The 21794-nt window shown below is 33.1% G+C and overlaps 2 protein-coding genes across 4 annotated transcripts; one reads left to right on the top strand and one right to left on the bottom strand.

Annotated features, from left to right (window-relative positions):
- Positions 1–3712: 3712 nt before the first annotated feature.
- On the bottom strand, positions 3713–4810 carry LOC116010693. The gene has a single exon (XM_031250201.1). The coding sequence runs from the start codon at positions 4808–4810 to the stop codon at positions 3713–3715; it is 1098 nt and encodes a 365-aa protein (XP_031106061.1).
- Positions 4811–14183: 9373 nt separating this feature from the next.
- Positions 14184–21592, top strand: LOC115997686 (endoribonuclease YBEY, chloroplastic). 3 transcript variants are annotated; one of them, XM_031237274.1, is made up of 12 exons: positions 14184–14605; positions 14999–15250; positions 15333–15428; positions 16118–16289; positions 16404–16472; positions 16604–16704; positions 16844–16936; positions 18872–18943; positions 19780–19899; positions 19990–20040; positions 20778–20966; positions 21217–21592. In XM_031237274.1, exons 1-12 carry the CDS (start codon positions 14195–14197, stop codon positions 21382–21384), a joined length of 1794 nt encoding a protein of 597 aa, XP_031093134.1. In that variant the 5' UTR covers positions 14184–14194; the 3' UTR covers positions 21385–21592. The 3 variants fall into 3 exon arrangements, with proteins under 3 accessions (XP_031093134.1, XP_031093136.1, XP_031093135.1); XM_031237276.1 differs by having other exon boundaries at positions 14487–14623; XM_031237275.1 differs by having other exon boundaries at positions 14487–14631.
- The last annotated feature ends 202 nt before the right edge of the window (positions 21593–21794 follow it).

Below are 21794 nucleotides of genomic sequence, written 5' to 3'. Positions count from 1 at the left end.
GTTATAAAGTTTCTTAATTACATAAGTACATATTTATCCATTCATCTTTCTAGAAGCATATTGGTCTTTATATTTACTGGTATTGCACCCGTGCGATGCACGACCATTAATAGATGGTGAGTTTTAACGTATTTAACTTATCGAATCATGTAGCTCACGTGCTTGCGCGGGCGACTGGTTCTTTGTCTGTCCTTGGAGTTTGGGACGTTATTCCTGATTGTATTTCTTCTTTGGTTTTGAGTTAAGCTAATGAAGTTTTTTTTGGTTTTCAAAAAAAAAAAAAAACTTATCGAAGAATAAAATAACATTAATAATAAATTCTTTTAATATTTAATAAAAAAATACAATTACAAATTATTGAAAATTTCTTTGTACACCACATTTTGAGTACAGTTTACTAAGCCCTTGGATTCGTCGGAAATTAAAATTTTGAGGCCATCAGAATTACTCACTCGGGAAACCGTAACATATAACTGTCCATGGTTAAACACGGGTTTCTTTAATAATAACCCCACTTGTGACAAAGTTTGTCCTTGGTTTTTATTTATTGTCATTGCATAGGACAACATAACAAGAAATTGCTTCCTTTGAAATTTAAAAGGAAGTCTTGGATCTGAAGGAGTCAATGCTAGCTGCGGTATCAAGACATTTGTCCCATAATGTGTTCCACATAATATCTTGGCGTCAATCACATGGTTCCCTAATTTGGTAACAATCAATCGTGTTCCATTACAAAGACTAATAGAATGGTCGATATTCCTCAACAGCATTATTGGAGATCCAACCTTTAATGATAAGGAATGGTTTGGTACACCAGAACACCTCAAACTGTTTAAAAATTCAGTAGTGTGTACTTCCGCTAACATGTTATCATTGGTATCAGCCTTGCAAACAGAATCACAACTTAAATAAGTCTTCGATGAAACTTGATTTATATTATTCATGCATTCATTCACTTGATCCACAACATCTAATGTTGGTGCAAAATTGCTTGACTCTTTAACTGTTCAGGATCTATGTTACCAGTGTCGTATGAAGGAAATGTGTGCTCAACAATCTCTTTAATAGGATCTCCTTTGGTTTGCAATACAAACTGTGAAGGAATATGTATATTGCAATCGCCATCACTGTTATCACTAAGTTTGCCATCACCTAAGTCCGCAATCCACTTGGCAAAAGTACATAATTTCTCTATTTCTTCTTCACCTGTAATACTACGCAATCTGAGATTTTTTGTTAGATGTAAAACTTCACAATTATTCCACAAATATGAAGAATTTATACTTGCTTGGACAATGTCTTGTCTTGTTCCTTTGGAAATAACTGGAAAAATCTGTCTGAAATCACCCTCTAAGACAACAGTTTTACCACCAAAAGTCTTTGTTGAGCTTGAAATATTAGAGAATCTCAATACTTTTCTCATTGTTTTATCTAATGCTTCAAAACAATGTTTGTGCATCATAGGGGCTTCATCCCAAATGATTAGCTTTGCTTTAACAATGAGTTCAGCTAATGGACTACCTTGCTTGATGTTGCATGTTGAGTTTTCGTTTATAGAAATCGGTATTGCAAATCTTGAGTGGGCAGTCCTACCACCTGGTAGCAATAACGAAGCTATACCACTAGATGCAACATTTAGAACAAATTCTCCCCTTGACCTTAAAGCAACAGACATTGTCTTCCATAAAAATGTTTTCCCAGTACCACCATATCCATAGACAAAAAATAGCCATCCTTTATTGTTATTGACATCAAACATAACTTTATTGTAAATAATTAACTGCTCCTCAGTTAGCTTTCAATTCCCACCAAAAAGTCATGTTTTTCTTTTAAGGCTTGCTGATCATATGCTAGTTCTTCATACAACAGTCGATTCCCCAAAAAACAGTTACTTTTAAGGCTTGCATTTACCATGCAAGGTGAATTCTTCCTAGATGAACCACAAGGACCATGCATCATGAATTCTTCCACGTCTTTGTAGTACTCTGGATCACATATCTCATTTGGAATCTCAGCAGATATTCACATGTCTATATCTTTTGGGGTATTAGGAGAATCATTCTTTGCTAAGAATACCAAAATGTGCGCATGCGATAACCCTCTTTTTTGAAATTCAATAGTATAGATCACTAAAAAAAATGAGTTGGGTTTCAAACAAAATGATAATCTTATTAAGTAGAATTTAAATTTGAGAGTATTTACCAGCTGAAACGACACCGAAAATGTTGCTCTTCCGAAACTCTGTAATAAGCGCGTTTAGCTTCATTTTGAAAATTCGGCATATAATTTCTGGCCTATCTTCAACCTTTAAACTACGTGCTTTTAGAAACCTTTCTATCTCAGGCCACTTCGGGTTACATGTAAAAGTAATAAAGAGGCTCGGATAACCCATAGCTTTGCAAATGGCCATTGCATCTTGGTAGTTTTGAATCATATCTCTAGCGCCTCTAGTAAAGCTTGATGGCAAGATTATCCTCTTTCCTTGAGTAGTAGGATCTACTTCTCCATTTGTTAGAGCATTAGTCAGACCCTTATAAGATTCACACCTCAAAGTTTTTTGGTGTGTCCTAATGTAGAGTAAACGCCCAGACTCTATCATAGTATAAGCATCAACAATAAATTGTTGTAACAACCTTCTTGCATACAATAATGTTGATGTCTGATCCAACCTATCTTGCAAACGGAAAGAGAAATATTCCCGCGGAGTTACACGGTTTCTTGCCGTGGATGCCCTACCAAGAATGTCCGCAAACGGAATGTCTTCTCTATAGCCGTCTTCACCATATGGATATAGTAGTGGGTATTGTAGTGGTAGATATGACGGATTCAATATGCCGGAATTTGTTTCTACCAATATGTCACGCTGTCCCATGTTTGGATCTATATCACCAACAATCAAAGTGGCAACAATCAAAGCCGCAAACGGAATTTGTTTCTACCAATATGCTCACTTTTTGTCCTTAAGTTATTATTACTGTTGCACTTTTCCTTCCTAAGTTATACTAAAATTTCAAATTTCGTCCTTAATATTTTATTAGTAAAGGGAGTAAAATTGCAAATTTTGTCCCTAAGTGTTGGTGATGTTCACTTTTTGTCCCTAATATTTTATTAGTAAAAGGACTAAAAGTACAATGTCAATGATAACTTAGGGACGAAAAGTGAACATCACCAACACTTAGGATTACTATTACTTTATAACTTAGGGACGAAAAGTGCAACTTTACCTAATTTTGCATTGATATATATATATATATATATATATATATATATATATATATATATACTTTGAATTACTTTTTTTTTATAAACATTGAGTATTAAACCAGTCGATAATGCACGTGTAAAACTAGTAAAATTATAAACATGGTAAAACTTATTATTTGACAAATGAAATCAGAAAAAGCAATCGCAACATTTGCCATTTCTTCTCCAGTTTCATATAATTGTAAATAAACATTAAACAGTGAAAGTTAAGTACTCGACCAAAAGAAAACGAGAGATTAAATAAAAGAGGATTGATCCCCAAGTTAACTTTCATGATTAAAGACTGGCTTTCTCAAGAACAATCCAACATGTGATAATGTTTGTCCTTGACTTTTATTGATAGTCATTGCATATGAAAGCATTAGCGGGAATTGTTTTCTTTGAAACTTGAAAGGTAGCCTTGGATCTGAAGGTGTTAGTGACATCCGCGGTACTAACACTTTTGTTCCTACATCAGGCCCACACATGATTTTAGCTTCAATAACACTCTCGTCAATCTTGTAATTATCAATCGAGTGCCGTTGCAAAGCCCTAGAGAGTGGTCAATGTTCCTTAGTAGCATTACTGGGGAACCAACTTTCAGCGTAAGTGAATGATTTGGAACACCAGAACATTTGATGCCATTCAGGAATTCCGGTGTATGTAAGTCAGATAGCATATCAATATTTGCATCCGATTTGCATACGGAATTGCAACTCAAATAAGTTCTCCCCTCTGCTTCATTCAAATTATTCATGTACTCATTGATGTTGTCAACCACATCCAATGTTGGGGCAAGTATAGCACGGTTCTCCAGAAAATTTTCCTCATTAGGTGTAGTTCTAAACATAGGAAAAGTGTTTTCAACAATAGTTGTTATCGGATCATCCCCACTATCCAATAAATGCTTTTGAGGGATAGAGATTTCAAAATCAACATCAGTGGCTTTACCAATATCACCGTCACCAACCACAGCTATCCATGTTACGAAGTCTTCAAGTTCACGGTATCCAGTAGCATCTTGTGAGTGTTGCAATCGAAGATTCTTAGTTAGCCTAAAAATTTTACAATTTTTCCAAAGATATGATGAATTGATTGATGCTCCAACTATATCTTGTCTTGCCCCCTTTGGAATCACTAGCAGAATTTGTCGAAAGTCGCCACCAAATACTACTGTCTTACCTCCAAATGTCATGTCTAAGCTACATGGATTTTTGAAACGTAACAAATTTCTCATTGTCTTGTCTAAAGCTTCAAAGCAATGCTTATGCATCATTGGAGCTTCATCCCATATTATAAGCTTGCACTCAACAATTAACTGTGCCAAAGGACTACCTTGTTTAATGTTGCATGTTGAGTCCTCATTGATGGCAATTGGAATGGCAAATCTAGAGTGAGCTGTATGACCTCCCGGTAATAACAACGATGCTATACCGCTTGACGCAACATTTAGAACAATATCACTTCTAGATCTAAAATGTGTAGAAAAGAGCTCGCCACAAAAAAATTTTACCAGTTCCACCATAACCATACACAGAGAATAACCCTCCAGAATTTTCTTCAACATCCTTGATTATACTTGTGTATATCATGACTGTTCATCAGTTAGAAGACCAACTAGCCTTTCGTTCTCCAATAACTGCTCAGTGGAATCGTACGACCTCTCTTCATGTATTAGCCTATTGGAGGTGAGCATTGTGACTTCATTATCTGGCAGAGGCATATCAAGATAATCTTGTAAACTCTTGCCCCAAATGGACAACAACTTCTGTATTTCCTGCAGTGCGTAATTTTTCTTTTGTGCCTCAGTTAGCAACAAATCTGTGAAAATAGCATAATTAAAATATAAACCATTAACATCAATCTTACCAATACTACATCCAAACATATGAAGTATATATATATATATATATATATATATATATATATATATATATATATAGTAGCTTTTACCTTGATTTCTTAATTGCTTTCTGGCATTTACTTGAGCATCTTCTGATAAATGATGCCACACTGCTTGCCAAACCAACTCTGGTTTAGCAATTGAGTTGGATGTTAACAATGTCACAAACAATTTCCTAAGTGCAGTGGCCAAAGCCCAATGACTTGCTTCATTAACAACGTCAACATATTCTTTATCATCATCCAGTAAACCCATTTTGTAACATGCATCCCTAAAAGAATCATATTCATAACCATCCACTGTCCTTAGTTCTGCAAAAGACGTTAGGCCACGCACAATGTTTAATAGGCACCTAAGGTGGTAAATTTCTCCCGTGCCTGGTGGGACATAGAATATAGAATATCTGTAGGCGGGGTAGATTTATTTGGCACTTTGATCTTTCCTTGATTGCAACATATGGAGAACTTTGGCTTACCCCGTACAACTGTCTTGTTCATTCGTTCATCATACCAAAACATAGCTCCACAACTCTCATAGAAGTATTGTGCATCTCCGTAATCTGCATATTGAACTACAGGTAAAAGTGGGATTAATGTAATGATTACATTAAATAAGATCATGTTAGAACTTTTGAGAATTTATACTTTCTCAAAATACTTACCAGATTCTACTAAAGTCTTATCATTGGTACCAATTGTATTGTCCACATCATCAAAATCCATAAGTAGATCTCGGCAATTGAGTTATGCTGAGTATTAATGGTGCTATGATCCATTGTCACGGTATTGCTTTTATTGAGACGATGTGTAATTGTTACTATATTATTCCCCAAAAAAAAATAGATGGATGGTTAAGGAATTTAAAACAAACGTTGACTTTAATAAAAATAATTTTAAAATGGAAGTACAAAAACAACTTGATAATCCTACATATTAGTATAATGTATTAAAGCGATAGAGACTACCATCTATGGTACTTTTGGGTGCCGTAGCAATGCATGAATGAAGATCTTGCGTAGAGGTATTGCAACTATTGGAATGAATAGTGAGAAATGGAGTACGTAGTATACTTGTTAATGAATTCCAATATTTCATATGTATATACAATGGGTAATTATTGTATACAATATATGACAATAAAAAATAATAGGAATGCTATTGTTACCATTAGTAATAGTACCCATTGAATCCAAATTTGCAAAATTTACAACATTGTTTTCATCTGTACAATTTAAACGAAGGTGTATACAAATTTAGCGTTATGAATGAAACAAATATGTTTCCATGACAGTTTAGGATTGATTTATGTTGGTTCAAACATTTTTAATTGAAAATAAAAACTGTTACCTTGAGTAATGCAACTTAATGGTGTACGTAATGAATTTGATTGGGTTGATGGTAGTACACGTCTTGCTTTAGGATTACATATTGATTGAACCTGTTCATGTTGGATGTTGGCGTCTTTGACACAACTATTTTCATCAACTGAAAAAATATATAATGCATTTAATAAAAAAAAATATACAAATACGGAAAATAAAGTGAGATTAGGACGCATTATGTAATACAATATATAGATATTATCATATTATACTACTATATCTTATATAATCTATACTATACAAATAATCAAAATTATACAACATATCAATACAACCTCAAAATGTTTAATATTTCAATTTTATGTTACATATCAAATATAAAATCTTATAATATAATGAATCTATAATAATCACAACAAATTAATATATGGTAGAAGCAACAATCTATCAGCAAATATTAAGCCCATATCATTAATACAACTCTAACCTAATATAGAAGCCCAAACCCGAAACCCATTAGCCCAAATATAAATAGAGAGGTCTCAACCATCTCTCCCCAACCCTAATCGCCATTTAGTCTTCCTCATGCTCTGCTGCGCTCGTTCTTCTCTCTACGATCGACAGCTTTCTTTGATTTCCACCACGAGCTACACTAAAATCATCTATTATTTATGAAGTGTTGTGAAAAACTATTAATCGTAGTTGTTGCCGGTTGATCGATATAATTTATAGATAAGTATCTGATCTTTGATACCGTGTCCTTCTCTCTACGATCGAGAGGTTATTGATTCTAAAGATTATGTAAAATCTATGTTCTCAATGATGTGTTCACTCAATAAATGAAGATATTTCATTACTCCCCAACATATAAGTATCAGATTCACTCATATTGTTATTAGATCTTCTCTTCAATTAGATATTAGTTTCGTTTCTGCTAGGGTTTGTAAAATTTTGATGTTCTTAACAGTAAAATTGAAATGTAATACCTAAATATATCAAATTAAAATTAAAATGTATGTATATATGAACGTGTTCCTGGACATTCGAATCTTAAAGTTAACACCCAATTACTGTATAATATTTGTTTCCTTCCTATGAATTTTTTTGAATGCAGTAACTTAATTTGCGACTAATGGAATTTATTGCCTTTTTAGGAGAAACGCAAGATCCTACAAATTGATATACTATTTGGCAGTGTTGGTGGACAGTTCCTGAGTACGCAGTAGGTAATAGTTTTTAATAATCTAAGGGTGTCGAAATCTAACCTCTTATTGTTGAATGTTGTTTCCTCTTTGCTCCTATGACAGTTGAAGTAGTTATTTTCCTCATCTTGATTTGATTCGAATTGTAGAGATGTGTTCTACATAGATTCTTATTTACAGGGGAAAGAAAAATGGCTAATGATAGGGTATATATAAGATTTATCTGTAAAATAGCATATATTAAAACCTTACATGACTTTTGGTTTTTTTATATTCCTTGGAAAAAGAATTAAATCAGCTAGAAAAGAGTTAATTCCAATAGTAGTCCTCCGACTATGTTAATTTTCCAAAATTAGTCCCCGGTTTTTAATTTAGACAATTTAAGTCCTTTGACTTTCAAATTCTTTCCAATGTTGGTCCTTTCGTCAAATTTTGGTTAAGTTAAGGTCAAATGAAGGGGTAAAATTGTCCGTTCACTTGTATATGTATTATTACTCGTATTTCTCCGGTGCCATACGCTATATATATGGATATAATCTCAATCGAAGAGACATCGACAGAGATTATATAGCTTCGATTGAGACTTCGACTGAGATTATATTCATATATATAACGTATAGGACATGAGAAATACGAGTAATAATACATTAAACAGGTGAATGGACAATTTTTACCCCTTCATTTGACCTTAACATAACCAAAATTTGACGAAAGGACCAACATTGGAAAGAATTTGAAAGTCAAGGGACTTAAATTGTCCAAATTAAAAGTCGGGGACTAATTTTGGAAAATCAACATAGTCGAAGGACCACTGCTTGAATTAACTCGCCAGAAAAACTCATCAATAAATGTGTATTAATTATTCAATGGTTATGAATACATACATAGAACTCATGTACATATGTTGAATTTATATAATACAGGAATACTAACATTTGCATTGCAGGTTATGGCATATGATGATAAACAAAATCTGATGCCACAGAAAAATCATATGGATTCATGTTGAATGTGTATTTAATAGTATAGTTTATTTTTTCATGCCTATGGATAATTTATAGAAAGAATGTAGTGAGTGTAGTTTTTACACTGTTTTGTAAAGCTCGGGTGGTTATAATGAAAAGTGTTCAATAAGGAAATGTTTGTTTACAGCTTATTATTTGTAGTACTTATTAGGGAGTAAACATTGTTCTTGGTCCTTGTTCAAGATTTTGTGTACAGTAATTGTATCAACTTCAGATGGTTTATCTTAATCTAAAGCAGTGGTTCATATTGTTTTATGTAATAACTTAGATTATATTTGTTTTGACTGGGTTGAAGTTTACACAATAAAAAAGAGTATACTTGATTAATTGTTTATCTTGTTAAAAAATATAAGTAAAAAAATATACCTGATCAATAATTGATTTAAATTGTCCATAGTATTCAAAAATTTTGAAACAAATCTTGCTATGTGTTTTCTAAATCATTGATACTACTGAGTGAATCCAAAAAAATAGTTTTTTGTGGTGTGGTTGTAACTTTAGTTCATTTCTTTATGCGTATGGATAATTTATAGAAACGAATGTAGTGAGTGTGCTTTTTAGTATGTTTTAAACTTAATTTGCTATTAAGTTATGTGTGGTTATAATTTAATGTTGGTTCTGGTCCTACTTCTATATTTTGTGTACAGTATTTGTATAAATTGAAAATGGTTTAATTTTTTTCTTAAAATCTAAAGTACTGTGTATTTCTCAATTTCATTTTATTCTTCTGTAATACCTAGTTAGTGTTTCCCAGATCACTTAACGTGATACTTAGTCTATGCTTTACTCTATGCTTTAGACTAATGTTTTAAGAATCAATTGTTGATTCTCACAAAAAAAAAAGTGTGGTTATAATTTAATGTTGGTTTTGGGTCCTACTTCTATATTTTGTGTACAATATTTGTATAAATTGAAAATGGTTTAATTTTTTTCTTAAAATCTAAAGTACTGTGTATTTCTCAATTTCATTTTATTTTTCTGTAATACTTGGTTAGTGTTTCCCAGAGCACTTAACTTGATACTTAGTCTATGCTTTACTCTGACTAATGTTTTAGGAATCAATTGTTGATTCTCACAAAAAAAAAAAAAGGATATGTGTCTGTTTTGAATGTATATTTAGTATATCTTTTTTTTTTTTTCCAATACATTTGTGGTTAGCAACTGATGAGCATTAAATTAAGTATCCTTAGTATTATTGCATTGAAAATAAGTGTTTCTATTCTACAACACATCATAAGTGTTTACATTATACAAAAATGTAAACATGTAAATTGTCTTACTATTCTTGCATTGTAAATAATTTTTTTTTTATTCTACAAAACATAGGTTACATTTTCAATATTGGTACACCTCTAATATTATAAGGGGGAAATGGATGATGATGTGTTCCCTTTATTTGACTTCCGAGAATGTGCTTTAGTTGTTAGGACAATAGAAGATAGAATGCAGTAGAGAAAGTAAAATGGAATAGGGGAAAACTTAATTAAAGTGAATGTTCAACACAAATGTCCAGAAAACATAAAATACTTAAGTAGTAGGTTTTAAAAGAAAAAGTGAGGCAACTAATTAATTTTTTCCTTCTTGATAGAGTCAAGTTTTCCTTTCTTCAAGTTGTGTGTAGAAGAAAACTGGTCCAGTAGGCAACGTTTAGTTAAAGGATTGAATTGATTGTCTCCTTCCTGTTGAATCTCTTTACAGGCAGTATTAGGACTGTTGACTTCATCCCCTTGAGATGCTTCCTATAAGTGTAAAAAACTGATAGTTAGTATACTAAGAAAATTCAAATGGAAATGACCTAGATAAATAGAATGATGCACTAATGATATCATTACCATATCTGAATCATAATCTGAACATTCTTCAATCATTTTTGATATAAGGTCCCTTTCTTGATCATGAGCAAGTGATGAACAGTAAGCAGTAACAATGCTATCATCACGTAGGACCCTCATAACAGTAAAAACAGAACCATATATGTGCTTGTTTTCTTTTTTAATATTAACTTTAAAGACCATTGCCTTTCCAATCATTGTTTCCAATTCTGTGGGAACTTCATCCTTTTCCTATAGGAAATTTTTATTTCTATTAGCATTGCATATTACTGAAAACAGTGTTTGAGCAGATACCATGAACTAATAAAACAAAATAAGTGTAATCCCCACTACCTCATTATAATTTCCTATCAGTTCAGCTGCTAGCATACCAAGTAATTCAGAACACTCCCTGTCCCACATAAGGAAGGGAGCATCACTATGTGCATCAGCCACCCTAACTACTACCTTGTACCTAACTACACCCTTCTGCCACTTGCGTTTACACTTTTCACAAAAAAGCAAATCCCTTATCATCTGACTTGAGCTTTTTATTACAGGCAGCTGATTTGCAGAAAATATAGTACCATTCACCACTTGTCTCAATGCTAGTAATAATTGCAGCTACGTAAAAATCTCCACCCTGAAATAAACATACATGCATTAGTGTTTGAAATGTTGTAATGAAATTTAGAAAGTACTACAGTTCAAGAATTGTGCACCTCAGTCTGCAGATATAGATCAGCTAGTGTGCTTATCACAACAGTTCCAGTTATGAAATCATTAAGCACTGTTTTCTGAGAAATAATAGAAGTAGTACTGATACTCCTTATAGGTGTGCTTGGACTACCCAACCTGTTTTGATATGGATTACATTAAATAATTTATTGGAACAGTTAAACAATAAAATAAGTATTAGACAGTTTAGGGATCTGACTTAGCCCTAAATTCTGTAAACTCAGGTGAACTGTGATTAATCCACATCTTGGTCGCATCGTAGGAGCTTGTTATTCTAACCTCGCCTAGAAAAAATTAGTGTATTATAGGTCATAAACCAAAATAATTATATACACAGAAATCAGCTGTATATAGATTGGAGTAGGATTACAGACCATTGACAACTTTTGCCCTACACATTTGAATCAAAACAATAAGGGGCTCTTCTTGAATTGAATTAAAAAATGGGACCATGGCTGAAACGTGATCATCCCATATGGTACACTTGAGATGTCTATCTCTATTGAACATAGATTTAAAGGTCTAAAAAATAGACAGAATATGGTAGGCAGCAAATAAAGTAGTATATTAATCTATATGATAGGGAAATTTCAGAATTAAATAGTTTAGGAACAGCAGGTTTTAGAAATACTTACTGTGTGTCTGCAAGTAAAAAATCCATCAATAAGGATTGTTTACCGGCAATTACTTTCTCGACTGGAGAATACATTTCAATAACTCTTCCCATAATGTCTTGTTTTCAAAAAAACGTAAGATAAATGTCAATAAATCCATAACGGAAATGTAAACACAGGCATGGTTGAAAAAATCGCTAGGCGCTCGGGGAGCGCCTAGCGCCTAGCCGGGGATTAATCGGCGCCTAGGTGCCCGTGTATTTTTTATTTTATTTTTTATTTTTTAAGAATTTGTTTAAGTATTTTTTATTTTTTTAAAGACTAATAATTATAAATTATATAATACTTTAATAGTTAATACTAAAATATTAAATATTAACCTAAAAATATCTAAAGTTTGTACAATTTAAAATTATTTCGCTCAAAACGATGTTGTTTTGAGTGAAATAACCCATTAAAAAAAAGAACAATAGTTAATCGACCGACTAGAAGGCCTAGTCGATCTAGTCGACGCCTAGGCGGTCAGCGCCTAAGCGGCCTAGGCGGTGGTTTGGCAGCCTAGGCGGAACTTAGGCGGCCTAGGCGGTCGCCTAGCCGGCCAGTCGCCTAGACCACCATTTAACGTGATACGCTAGGCGGTCAACCAGCGCCTAGCGCCTAGGCGGGGATTAATCGGCGCCTAGGCGGGATTTTTGCAACACTGAACACAGGTATGCAGTAGAATATTTTTTTAAAAAATTAAGTATGGAGTATGAAGGTACCAAATAACTCCTTATCATTGACTGTTGTTGAGTCCGACAAAGATTGAAATGATTTAAGCCGAAACATGAAATTAGGGAAGTTTCTGTTCTTACTTTCCTTGACAGATGTTTTATAATTGAACTTGATGATATATTTGTGGTGAGATGTCTTGTAGGTATAGTAGTTTGTAACCACTAAGAAATTCTTAATTAACTGAGTACACTTTGCCTTCAATCAATAAATTGCGATACTTGAAAACATCTTCCTTAGGAATTGTTGCATGTATGTATGTACCCTACATATAATTTCATTCAGTGTTTATGAACTGTGAATAGTATAGAAATATAAAGTGCGAATCATACATAATGGAAATGAAAATACATTGTTGTAAACTTTTAATTTACCTCTTCGTCATGGAATAAGCATTCTTTGCTTTTGCTTGTATTCCCACCTCGCAATTCAGGAACTTCATATGTTCGCACAAGGCGGACTCTAACTGCTCTCCTAGTGTGCAGAGGAGTAATTTGGGAGGCAAGAATGTATTGGGATGGCATGTTTGCAGTAAATATGTCAAAGCTGTACCGAAAGGAAGGATATCAAGTGGTTTTAAACTGATTTTAAAACCATTATTTATAGATTGAATCTGATACATTTAGGGTAATGTTATTTAATATTTACATGGGAGATTCAAAAAGTTTTTCACACTTCATTTATTTTAAGTCTGTGTGTATTCTATATTAATTGAAGATGAAAAGTATCTTATGTTACTTACTATATACAACCGCACATATAATTGACATTTTGTAAGTAAATCGGAGAAATAAATGAGGATGCATCGTTCAGATAAATCAATATTTGGACTTTACATATTCCAATAACATCATTCAAAATTAAAACTAATACGACATAATTTAATACAAAATTGAACAGCCACCAACGGATACAATTAAACAGCAATTTTAAGAAATAAATTCACACATCAAAACGGCACACTTTCATTTAGGCAGGAAGATGACGTGGCAAAAATTTTTTTGCTATTGTATAGAGAAAGATGGCGAATCAGCTAGCTCATGTTCTCCTATAAATTTGTGCCAAGTTGAAGTAATGGGGAGGGCCGAAATTCGCAAATTATATGGTGGACCGTGGTTATAGCTGATACTGCAATTGTGTTGAACGGATACTGCAGTTGTGTTGAAAAGATACTGCAGTTGTGTTGAAAGGAAACTGCAGTTTCGTGGAACATAACTGCAGTATCTATTCAACACAACTGCAGTATCCTTTCAACACAACTGCAGTATCAGTTCAACACAACTGCATTTACAGACGGATGAAATGACATCTGTTCCGCGCAACTGCAGTTCACTTTTAACACAATTACAGTTTTCTTTCAACACAACTGCAGTATCCATTCAACACAACTGCATTATCAGTCATGACACATGGTCCACAATGCATTGTGAACCATGGTGCATGGTATAACGACTTGCCTAAATCAGGTGTATTGAGTGGGACTCCCCCGACTCTATTCTTGACTTGTTTTAATTAATTGAAGTTTTTGGCTTTCAAAAAAAATAGGATTTTTTTTTTCTAACCTGAATGGTCTCTCGCCTTTGCCCTCTCCTCCGAAATCTCCACCCTCCTGCTCCATCTCTATCCGGCGACGGTATGGCTGTGCGTGTTCTTCCACGCGCCATTCCTTCCACCTACGTCGTGACAGTGAGCGCTTCTTCGCGTTCGCATTTTAGGCTCTCGCCGACGCTTAGTCGCCTCTCATTTCCAACTTCGTCTATTGAGCCGTCCTCGATTTTTGAGAGAAGGTTCGGCAATGGCCCGGGCCGCAAAGAATTTAGTAGTTGGAGCTTCGCACGGTCGTTCGGGAGAGTGCTCGCGCACCGGAGAGAGTATAGGAAAAATTCAAGGCGGCCGGTGAAGAGGAAGGGAAAAGAACTGGACCTTAGTGTAAAGATTTGCATTGAAGAGCAGTTGCCTGATGATCCTGAAGTTCTGGTGTGTAGCTGAATATATGTATGAATGTACTATTCTGATTTTTATTTATTTATTTTTAAATTTTTAATTATTGGATTTTATGTGTTTCTAATTTTATTATATGGTTAGCTCCAAAATGCTGTCTCTCTTTACCTCTTGGGTATGATTTGATGCAGTTATATGCAGTTGTCAATGTATGCATAGATTATACATATTCCTTTCTACTGGTGGAAAATGGTTGATTTCATTAACAAACCATACTTAAATCTGTTCCGCTATGATGCATTTGTACAAGTATTTATTCATGTACTTTGTTATAGAGTTTCAAAAAAAAATATAACCTTGAAAACATTTTCAGTACGAAATTGTGTCCCCAATGGTTTTAGCTATTTATGACTTGATTCTTTGTTCCAGGATATTGCTGAAATGCTCCGACTTAATGTGCCAATGGCATTAAAATTAGCACTTGATGGTTTGAAAGATTCAGAGTATAAAACTAGAGATACTGCAATTGGTGATGTTGGTTCTTTTGAGAGCATTGAATTATCTGTACTTCTTTGCAACGATGAGTTCATCCGCGCGCTGAATAAAGAGTGGAGAGATGAAGATAAGCCTACTGATGTCCTCTCAATGTCTCAACATATTCCTGAACTTAAAATTCCCATCGTAAGAAACTAAATGTGATATTTCCTTGATTTGTATGGAGATGTTTCCTTAAGGAAGCTTGATGCCAGTCTTTATTACACAGCTCATGTTGGGTGACATCGTAATTTCTGTTGAGACAGCTGCGAAGCAAGCAGAGGAAAGAGGGCATACTCTTCTTGACGAGATACGCATCCTTCTGGTTGGTGTGACATATTTATGCTACTCTGCAACACCCCCACATTTGATTACCTAAATCTTGTGTTATATTTGTGTGTGTTTTAAATATTCTGCATTTTTGCTCCATTCACATATCATTTCTACCCCATTCCCCCTATCATTTCCAATTGTTTATTGTGCAGTCATCTTTAATTGTGTGTGTTAAATATTCTGTATTTTTTCTCCATTCACATTTCATTTCTACCTCATTCCCCTTATCATTTCCAATTGTTTATTGTGTAGCTATCTTTAATCATTGATTGTTGAAAAATGGATGTTAATTCACTGGAAATAATATGGATTGAGTAACCCCAAAAAGTTGTACCAGTTGTTGAGTAACAAATGAAGACAAATAGGGCTCTCTTTCTTCTGCTTTTTTAGCCGTAGATGTTTGGAATGGGATAATAAGACATTTAATTGCATGGGTTAGAGACCTATCAAAAGATGTCTCTTTGTTGAGAATTGGAAATTTGTTTTCTCTTTGTGTTTTCTTTGTTATCTTAAATAAAAGGGTTAAAAAAGATATCAGATTAACTAACCAAACCAAACCAAACCAAAATTAGTTAAAGATTACAGATGGTGAAGGAGCAAGAATCTGGACTAACTATAGTGATTGAAACTGAAATTCCTTTATATTACAGGAAATCTCATTGCATAATTGCCTCACTGTAGGTTCATGGATTGCTACATCTTTTGGGATTTGATCATGAAATTAGTGATGAGGCAGAAACTGAAATGGAGGAGAAGGAGGAGGCACTTTTGAATAGGCTTGGATGGAAAGGGAAAGGATTAATTCATAGTGCTTATGACACTGATGGAACTACGTCTATTGAGACTATAGATGGTAATTTACCTAATCAACTTTGACATTTTGGCTTTCTTGGAAGAAATTTCACTTCCATTAAACATACTTGCATATTCTCATCCCTAAAAGAATCTCACATCTAATTGTTTAAAGACAGGAAGATGGAAGGTGGTCTTCGATTTTACAGACCAAAGTTTAGATATATCTTTTGTGATATGGATGGTAAGGTAACCGTTTATGATGCTTGGAAGTGTTTTCTTTACATCTTTTCAAGCACTTATTACAGGCTATTATTATTATTGTTGTTGTTGTTGTTGTTGTTATTATTATTATTATTTGTCTTGTTATGCAAGGCACTCTTCTAAATAGCAAAAGTCAGATTACTTGTGCAACAGCACAAGCTCTAAAAGAGGCTACTTCAAGGGGTGTAAAAGTAGTGATAGCTACTGGAAAAGTGAGTATGCATTCAACTTGTGTTTCTCATTGGAGTTTTGTATTTTTAATTTTAGCCCGGCGAACTTCTGTGTACGTATATTGGCTTTTCTTTCAACTAAAACGCTACCTGATACTTTTGATTCTGTCTTGAGGAGCAGACTCGTCCTGCTGTCATAAATTTGATGAAGACAGTAGACTTAGTAGGAAAGGATGGCATCATTTCAGAGTTTTCTCCTGGTGTGTTCTTGCAGGTATGGTTTCATACATTTCTCTTGGTGGGTTAACCTTGTTAGGTTTTTCAAGGCTCTCCTAACAAATTGAATAACTGTGGCCTGCGGGTGTTCACGACTAACCAACTCTTCAAGCATTCATAAAATGTGTATGGGATTTCTGCTCACCCCTTATAGGTCAGAAATATGAAATGGCTATGTAATTGAGTTAAAAAAAGTGAATGTGGAAACCTAAAAGAAAAGAAGAAGAAGAAGAAGAAGAAAGAACCAGAGAGAGTAATAAGGATTAAGGAATGATTATGAAAGATTAAAAAATGGATGAGAATAATAGCAAAATTGATTGAGAAGGAGAAATCACATTAGTGTTTTGGCAGTCTTTTCCTCTCACCTTAATGATAAAAAAGAGACTGCTTTGGGCTTCATTTGAGAAAACAAAATGTTAGCATGTTTACTTTAGCAAATTGTTTTGTTTTGTTTTGTTTTGTTTTTTTTTTTTTTGTTTTTTTTTTTTGTTTTTTGTTTGTTTGTATTTTTTTTTTCCTTTAGTAAACTTGTTTACTAACCCTCTTTTTTTTTTTTTTTCAAATTTTTTTGTTTTTTTTTTTGTTTTTTGTTTGTTTGTATTTTTTTTTTCCTTTAGTAAACTTGTTTACTAACCCTCTTTTTTTTTTTTTTTCAAATTTTTTTGTTTTTTTTTTTGTTTTTTGTTTGTTTGTATTTTTTTTTTCCTTTAGTAAACTTGTTTACTAACCCTCTTTTTTTTTTTTTTTCAAATTTTTTTGTTTTTTTTTTTGTTTTTTGTTTGTTTGTATTTTTTTTTTCCTTTAGTAAACTTGTTTACTAACCCTCTTTTTTTTTTTTTTTCAAATTTTTTTGTTTTTTTTTTTGTTTTTTGTTTGTTTGTATTTTTTTTTTCCTTTAGTAAACTTGTTTACTAACCCTCTTTTTTTTTTTTTTTCAAATTTTTTTGTTTTTTTTTTTGTTTTTTGTTTGTTTGTATTTTTTTTTTCCTTTAGTAAACTTGTTTACTAACACTCTTTTTTTTTTTTTTTCAAATTTATTTTTTTAGACTAAAACATTATAAAATTAACACACTTTTAATTTCAAGTGATTTTTAGATGTGTTTGATTTAAATTGAATAAATATAACTTCTACCTTTAAGTTTAATATATGTAAGAATTTTATATTTGATATCCGGACCAAATTTATATCCGTATACAACATATAACTAAAATAAATCCGAACGGATAACCTATTAAGCTCATCTAAAATTTAGTTTAGATAATATTAATATTTTTTTGAGCTAATATTTAAAATATTTTTGGATATATTTATTTGAATGAAATGTATATGAATAATTTTTACTTTGATTCTAATATATGTGAAATTTCAATATCCGATATTTGGAACAAACTTATATTACAATATAACATTACTAAAAATATCTGAACTAATAATCTATTGAGTTCAATCAAAATCTAAAACAGTAAAACTTGGTCTAGAGTTCAATTTTTAATTGTGATAATGTGAATAATGTTTAACTTTAAGCGTAAGCAAATAAGTTATGTTTATATAAGTAAATGCGAGCATAAAAGATAGAAAATGGTGATAAGTAAAAGAAGATAATACTGAATGTATTCATAGTAATGAGTAAATATGTAAGTAGATAATGGTGAGAATGTGGTTATAGTGATTTATAGCCAAATAGATTACATAGATTCTGTTTTCTATTTAGAAAATAGTTTTTAGAAGTTCTCAAGTTTTCTAGAAAACTGGAAAAATGTTTCAGTTTTCAAAATGGAAAACTGTGCTAGTAAACATGTCCTGTTTTCTATTTTCCAATTCTCTAGTTTTCCTGAAAAATGGAGAAATTCTCTAGTTAGTAAATGGGATTGAGCAAATTCATAAATGTTCATTTTATACCTTGCTTCATGCCTTTGTTTTTCATTACTCCAGGGACTGCTTGTGTATGGTAGACAAGGTAGGGAAATTTCGAGAAGGAATTTAGACCCCAATGTCTGCAGAGAGGTAAATTTGTTCTACCTCTGGTTTGCACAAGTACCATAGCTTAATTAATTTATTATTGTTGTCATTGTAATTATTTCTTCAAATATGACTACATATCCAAACTATTAGCCCAGGTTTGACAAGTAAGAAAGTTACTGCAATTCTTTTATATAGGATGAAATACTTGCTAAGTAAAATCAGAAATCAACAACATTTGGGGACGAGTAAAGTTGCCTTTAGATTCCATCGTCTGGATATTAAACTTTGACAACAAATAACAATTATAAAATTTACATTCCAAGGATCACTATTTATGATTAGGTCTTGAGGTCCAGTCTATTTCCATGTACCCAAATTCCATTGCCTGGATATGAAACTGACTACAAATAACAATTACTATAAGATTTAGATTCCAAGGATCACAATTTATGATTAGGCCTCAAGGTCCAGTCTATTTCCATGTACCCAAACAATAAATGAATTTTCCTGAGAAGCATTGCTTCTGCAATTAGTGAAGGAAAAAACTCTTATTGCTTGTTTATGCTATGTTAAAAATGCATTTGACTGAACAAACTATTGATAGATACCTCTGAATAAATTGTGTTTCTTGCTTTGTTTTTGGACCCCAGTCTTTTGCTTTGACTTCCAAAGATTATGATTTTAATTCATTTATTGATAGCTACTGTGTCATACTGCCATTGTTACACCTGTCTTATGTGTCACTTTTTCGTTGTTCCTCTATAGTACCAACTACATTGGGTGGGGTTGCTAGAGTGACTCTTTAACATGAACTATTGCTCCTTGAGTATCTACAAGAAGTCAAGAATTATAATCCTTCTCTGATTGGCTGATTGCAGGCATGCCTCTACTCTCTCAAACACAAAGTTCCTCTTATTGCCTTCAGTGAAGATCGTTGTTTAACTTTATTTGACCACCCTTCCGTGGAATCACTTCACACAATATATTATGAGCCAAAGGTCCAGAATCTATAATTTGCATTCCTAATAGTCTAAATCAAGTATAGACATGTTAACAAACTTTTGTTTTGACATGAAATCTTTTGATAGGCGGAGATCATTCCAAGTGTTGAACAACTTCTGGCAGGAGTGGAAATACAGGTGTGCTTTTAAATTGGTAGAAGTATTATCTTCTGTAGATTTGCAAGTGAAAAATTTTCATGTGATAGTGTTTTTTTTTTGGCCACTTTTAGTTTTTAGGGTGAAGTAGAAATTGGCCATTTTGGTGCTATGTTTTTTTCTATCCTCATGTCCTTGACTATGTTTATATCCATACTGCTATTGTGAGATAACAAAAATCTTTCTGAACAATCCATTTATACATTGAGTTAGGTTTGCATGATAGTGTGAGTTGAACTTGAGCATATATGTGGCATACATATTTGGTTCACAAAATAGGCTGGGGATCGAATAACGTTCCACAGGATAGGCCTATTATGCTGTTTGGTTCATTTTCTATTCTGTGGAGTTGGATATTCCTTAAAAATAATACTTGCACACTAATATTTACAGACTTCTACACATTGTTGACTTGGCTTTTTCCTTTTTTTTTTTTTTTTTTTTTTTTAAAATTTCCCCTTGGAATCCTATTCTTATTCCATTTATTTTCAATCCTTGAACCAAACACCACAATAGAGTAGCTGGTTAGAGCATTCTTCATCATTCATAGTCTAATGATCAGTCAAGTTTCTTAAGAAGTTAACATCTTATACACTAAATTATCAGTGGTTTCTCCTGGTGATGAAACTACCTACAAATTCTAAGAAGCTAAACAAGATGGCAGCCATAAACATTTCTATTTTGGTTGTTCACGCTACAAAATTTATCCGAATCTGCAGAAGATGATATTCTTGGACACTGCTGAAGGAGTGGCTTCTACATTGAGACCATATTGGATGGAAGCAACCGGGGAATATGCTTCTGTTGTACAAGCTGTACCAGATATGCTTGAAATTGTTCCTTCAGGAACTTCTAAAGGCAGAGGAGTCCAAATGCTTCTTGATCATTTAGGTGTTAGTCCAAATGAGGTATGTGTTGAATCATTTTTTTTCCCCTTTTTGAGTAAGTAATGAGGTCATCTATCAATCATGCTTTCTCTCACTCTCCTGCACCCTAGTCCCCAGAAAGCTTCTGTAATGATTGTATAGCATCTGATTAAAAAAATTTTAAAAATAAAGAAAAAGAAATGCTCAAGAATGAAAGTATTCAAAAATGAATTTGTTTGCAAAGATAAATTATTTATTTGAAGCTCATTTTTTTTTTACCATGGTTATATAGATAATGGCGATTGGTGATGGGGAAAACGATATGGAGATGCTTGAGCTGGCTTCTCTGGGCGTTGCTCTCAGCAATGGATCAGAGAAGGCAAAGGCTGTCGCTAATGTGATTGGTTCCAGCAACGATGAAGATGGAGCAGCTGATGCAATTTATCGCTATGCATTTTAAGGTTGTGTTTTGCAATGAGAGAGTAAAAGGGACAAAACGTGAGGCTTAAAAGAAACAAAAAAAAAAATTTCAAAAAAAGAAGAAGAAACAAATTGAAATTCTTGAGATTACAAAAACCTAACATTTTTATTGACTTCTAATTATGTCAATTTTATGGCAATATTTAATTCAGCCATTAGTAAAGGAAGAAACTTATTTTCTTTGGGCATTTGGTTAATGGAATGTTATATGGAATGTTATGTTATTATATTAATCAGATTACATGTGGGAAGAAGAGGAGTAGGTACTCTGCTGGATGGGCACAAAATCAGTCTGCCGCCACTTGACCTGAAGAGATTGACAGAGTTTACAGAGAAAAGTTGGTTGGCCGAGATGAGAGGAAATGCAGAGGCCAAGGCAGTGATGATGAT

Source organism: Ipomoea triloba, chromosome 1 (assembly GCF_003576645.1).
Source record: "Ipomoea triloba cultivar NCNSP0323 chromosome 1, ASM357664v1".
In the NCBI taxonomy this organism is placed as follows: domain Eukaryota; kingdom Viridiplantae; phylum Streptophyta; class Magnoliopsida; order Solanales; family Convolvulaceae; genus Ipomoea; species Ipomoea triloba.
Note: the sequence above shows the minus strand (reverse complement) of the source record. Positions and strands in the feature narration are given on the sequence as shown.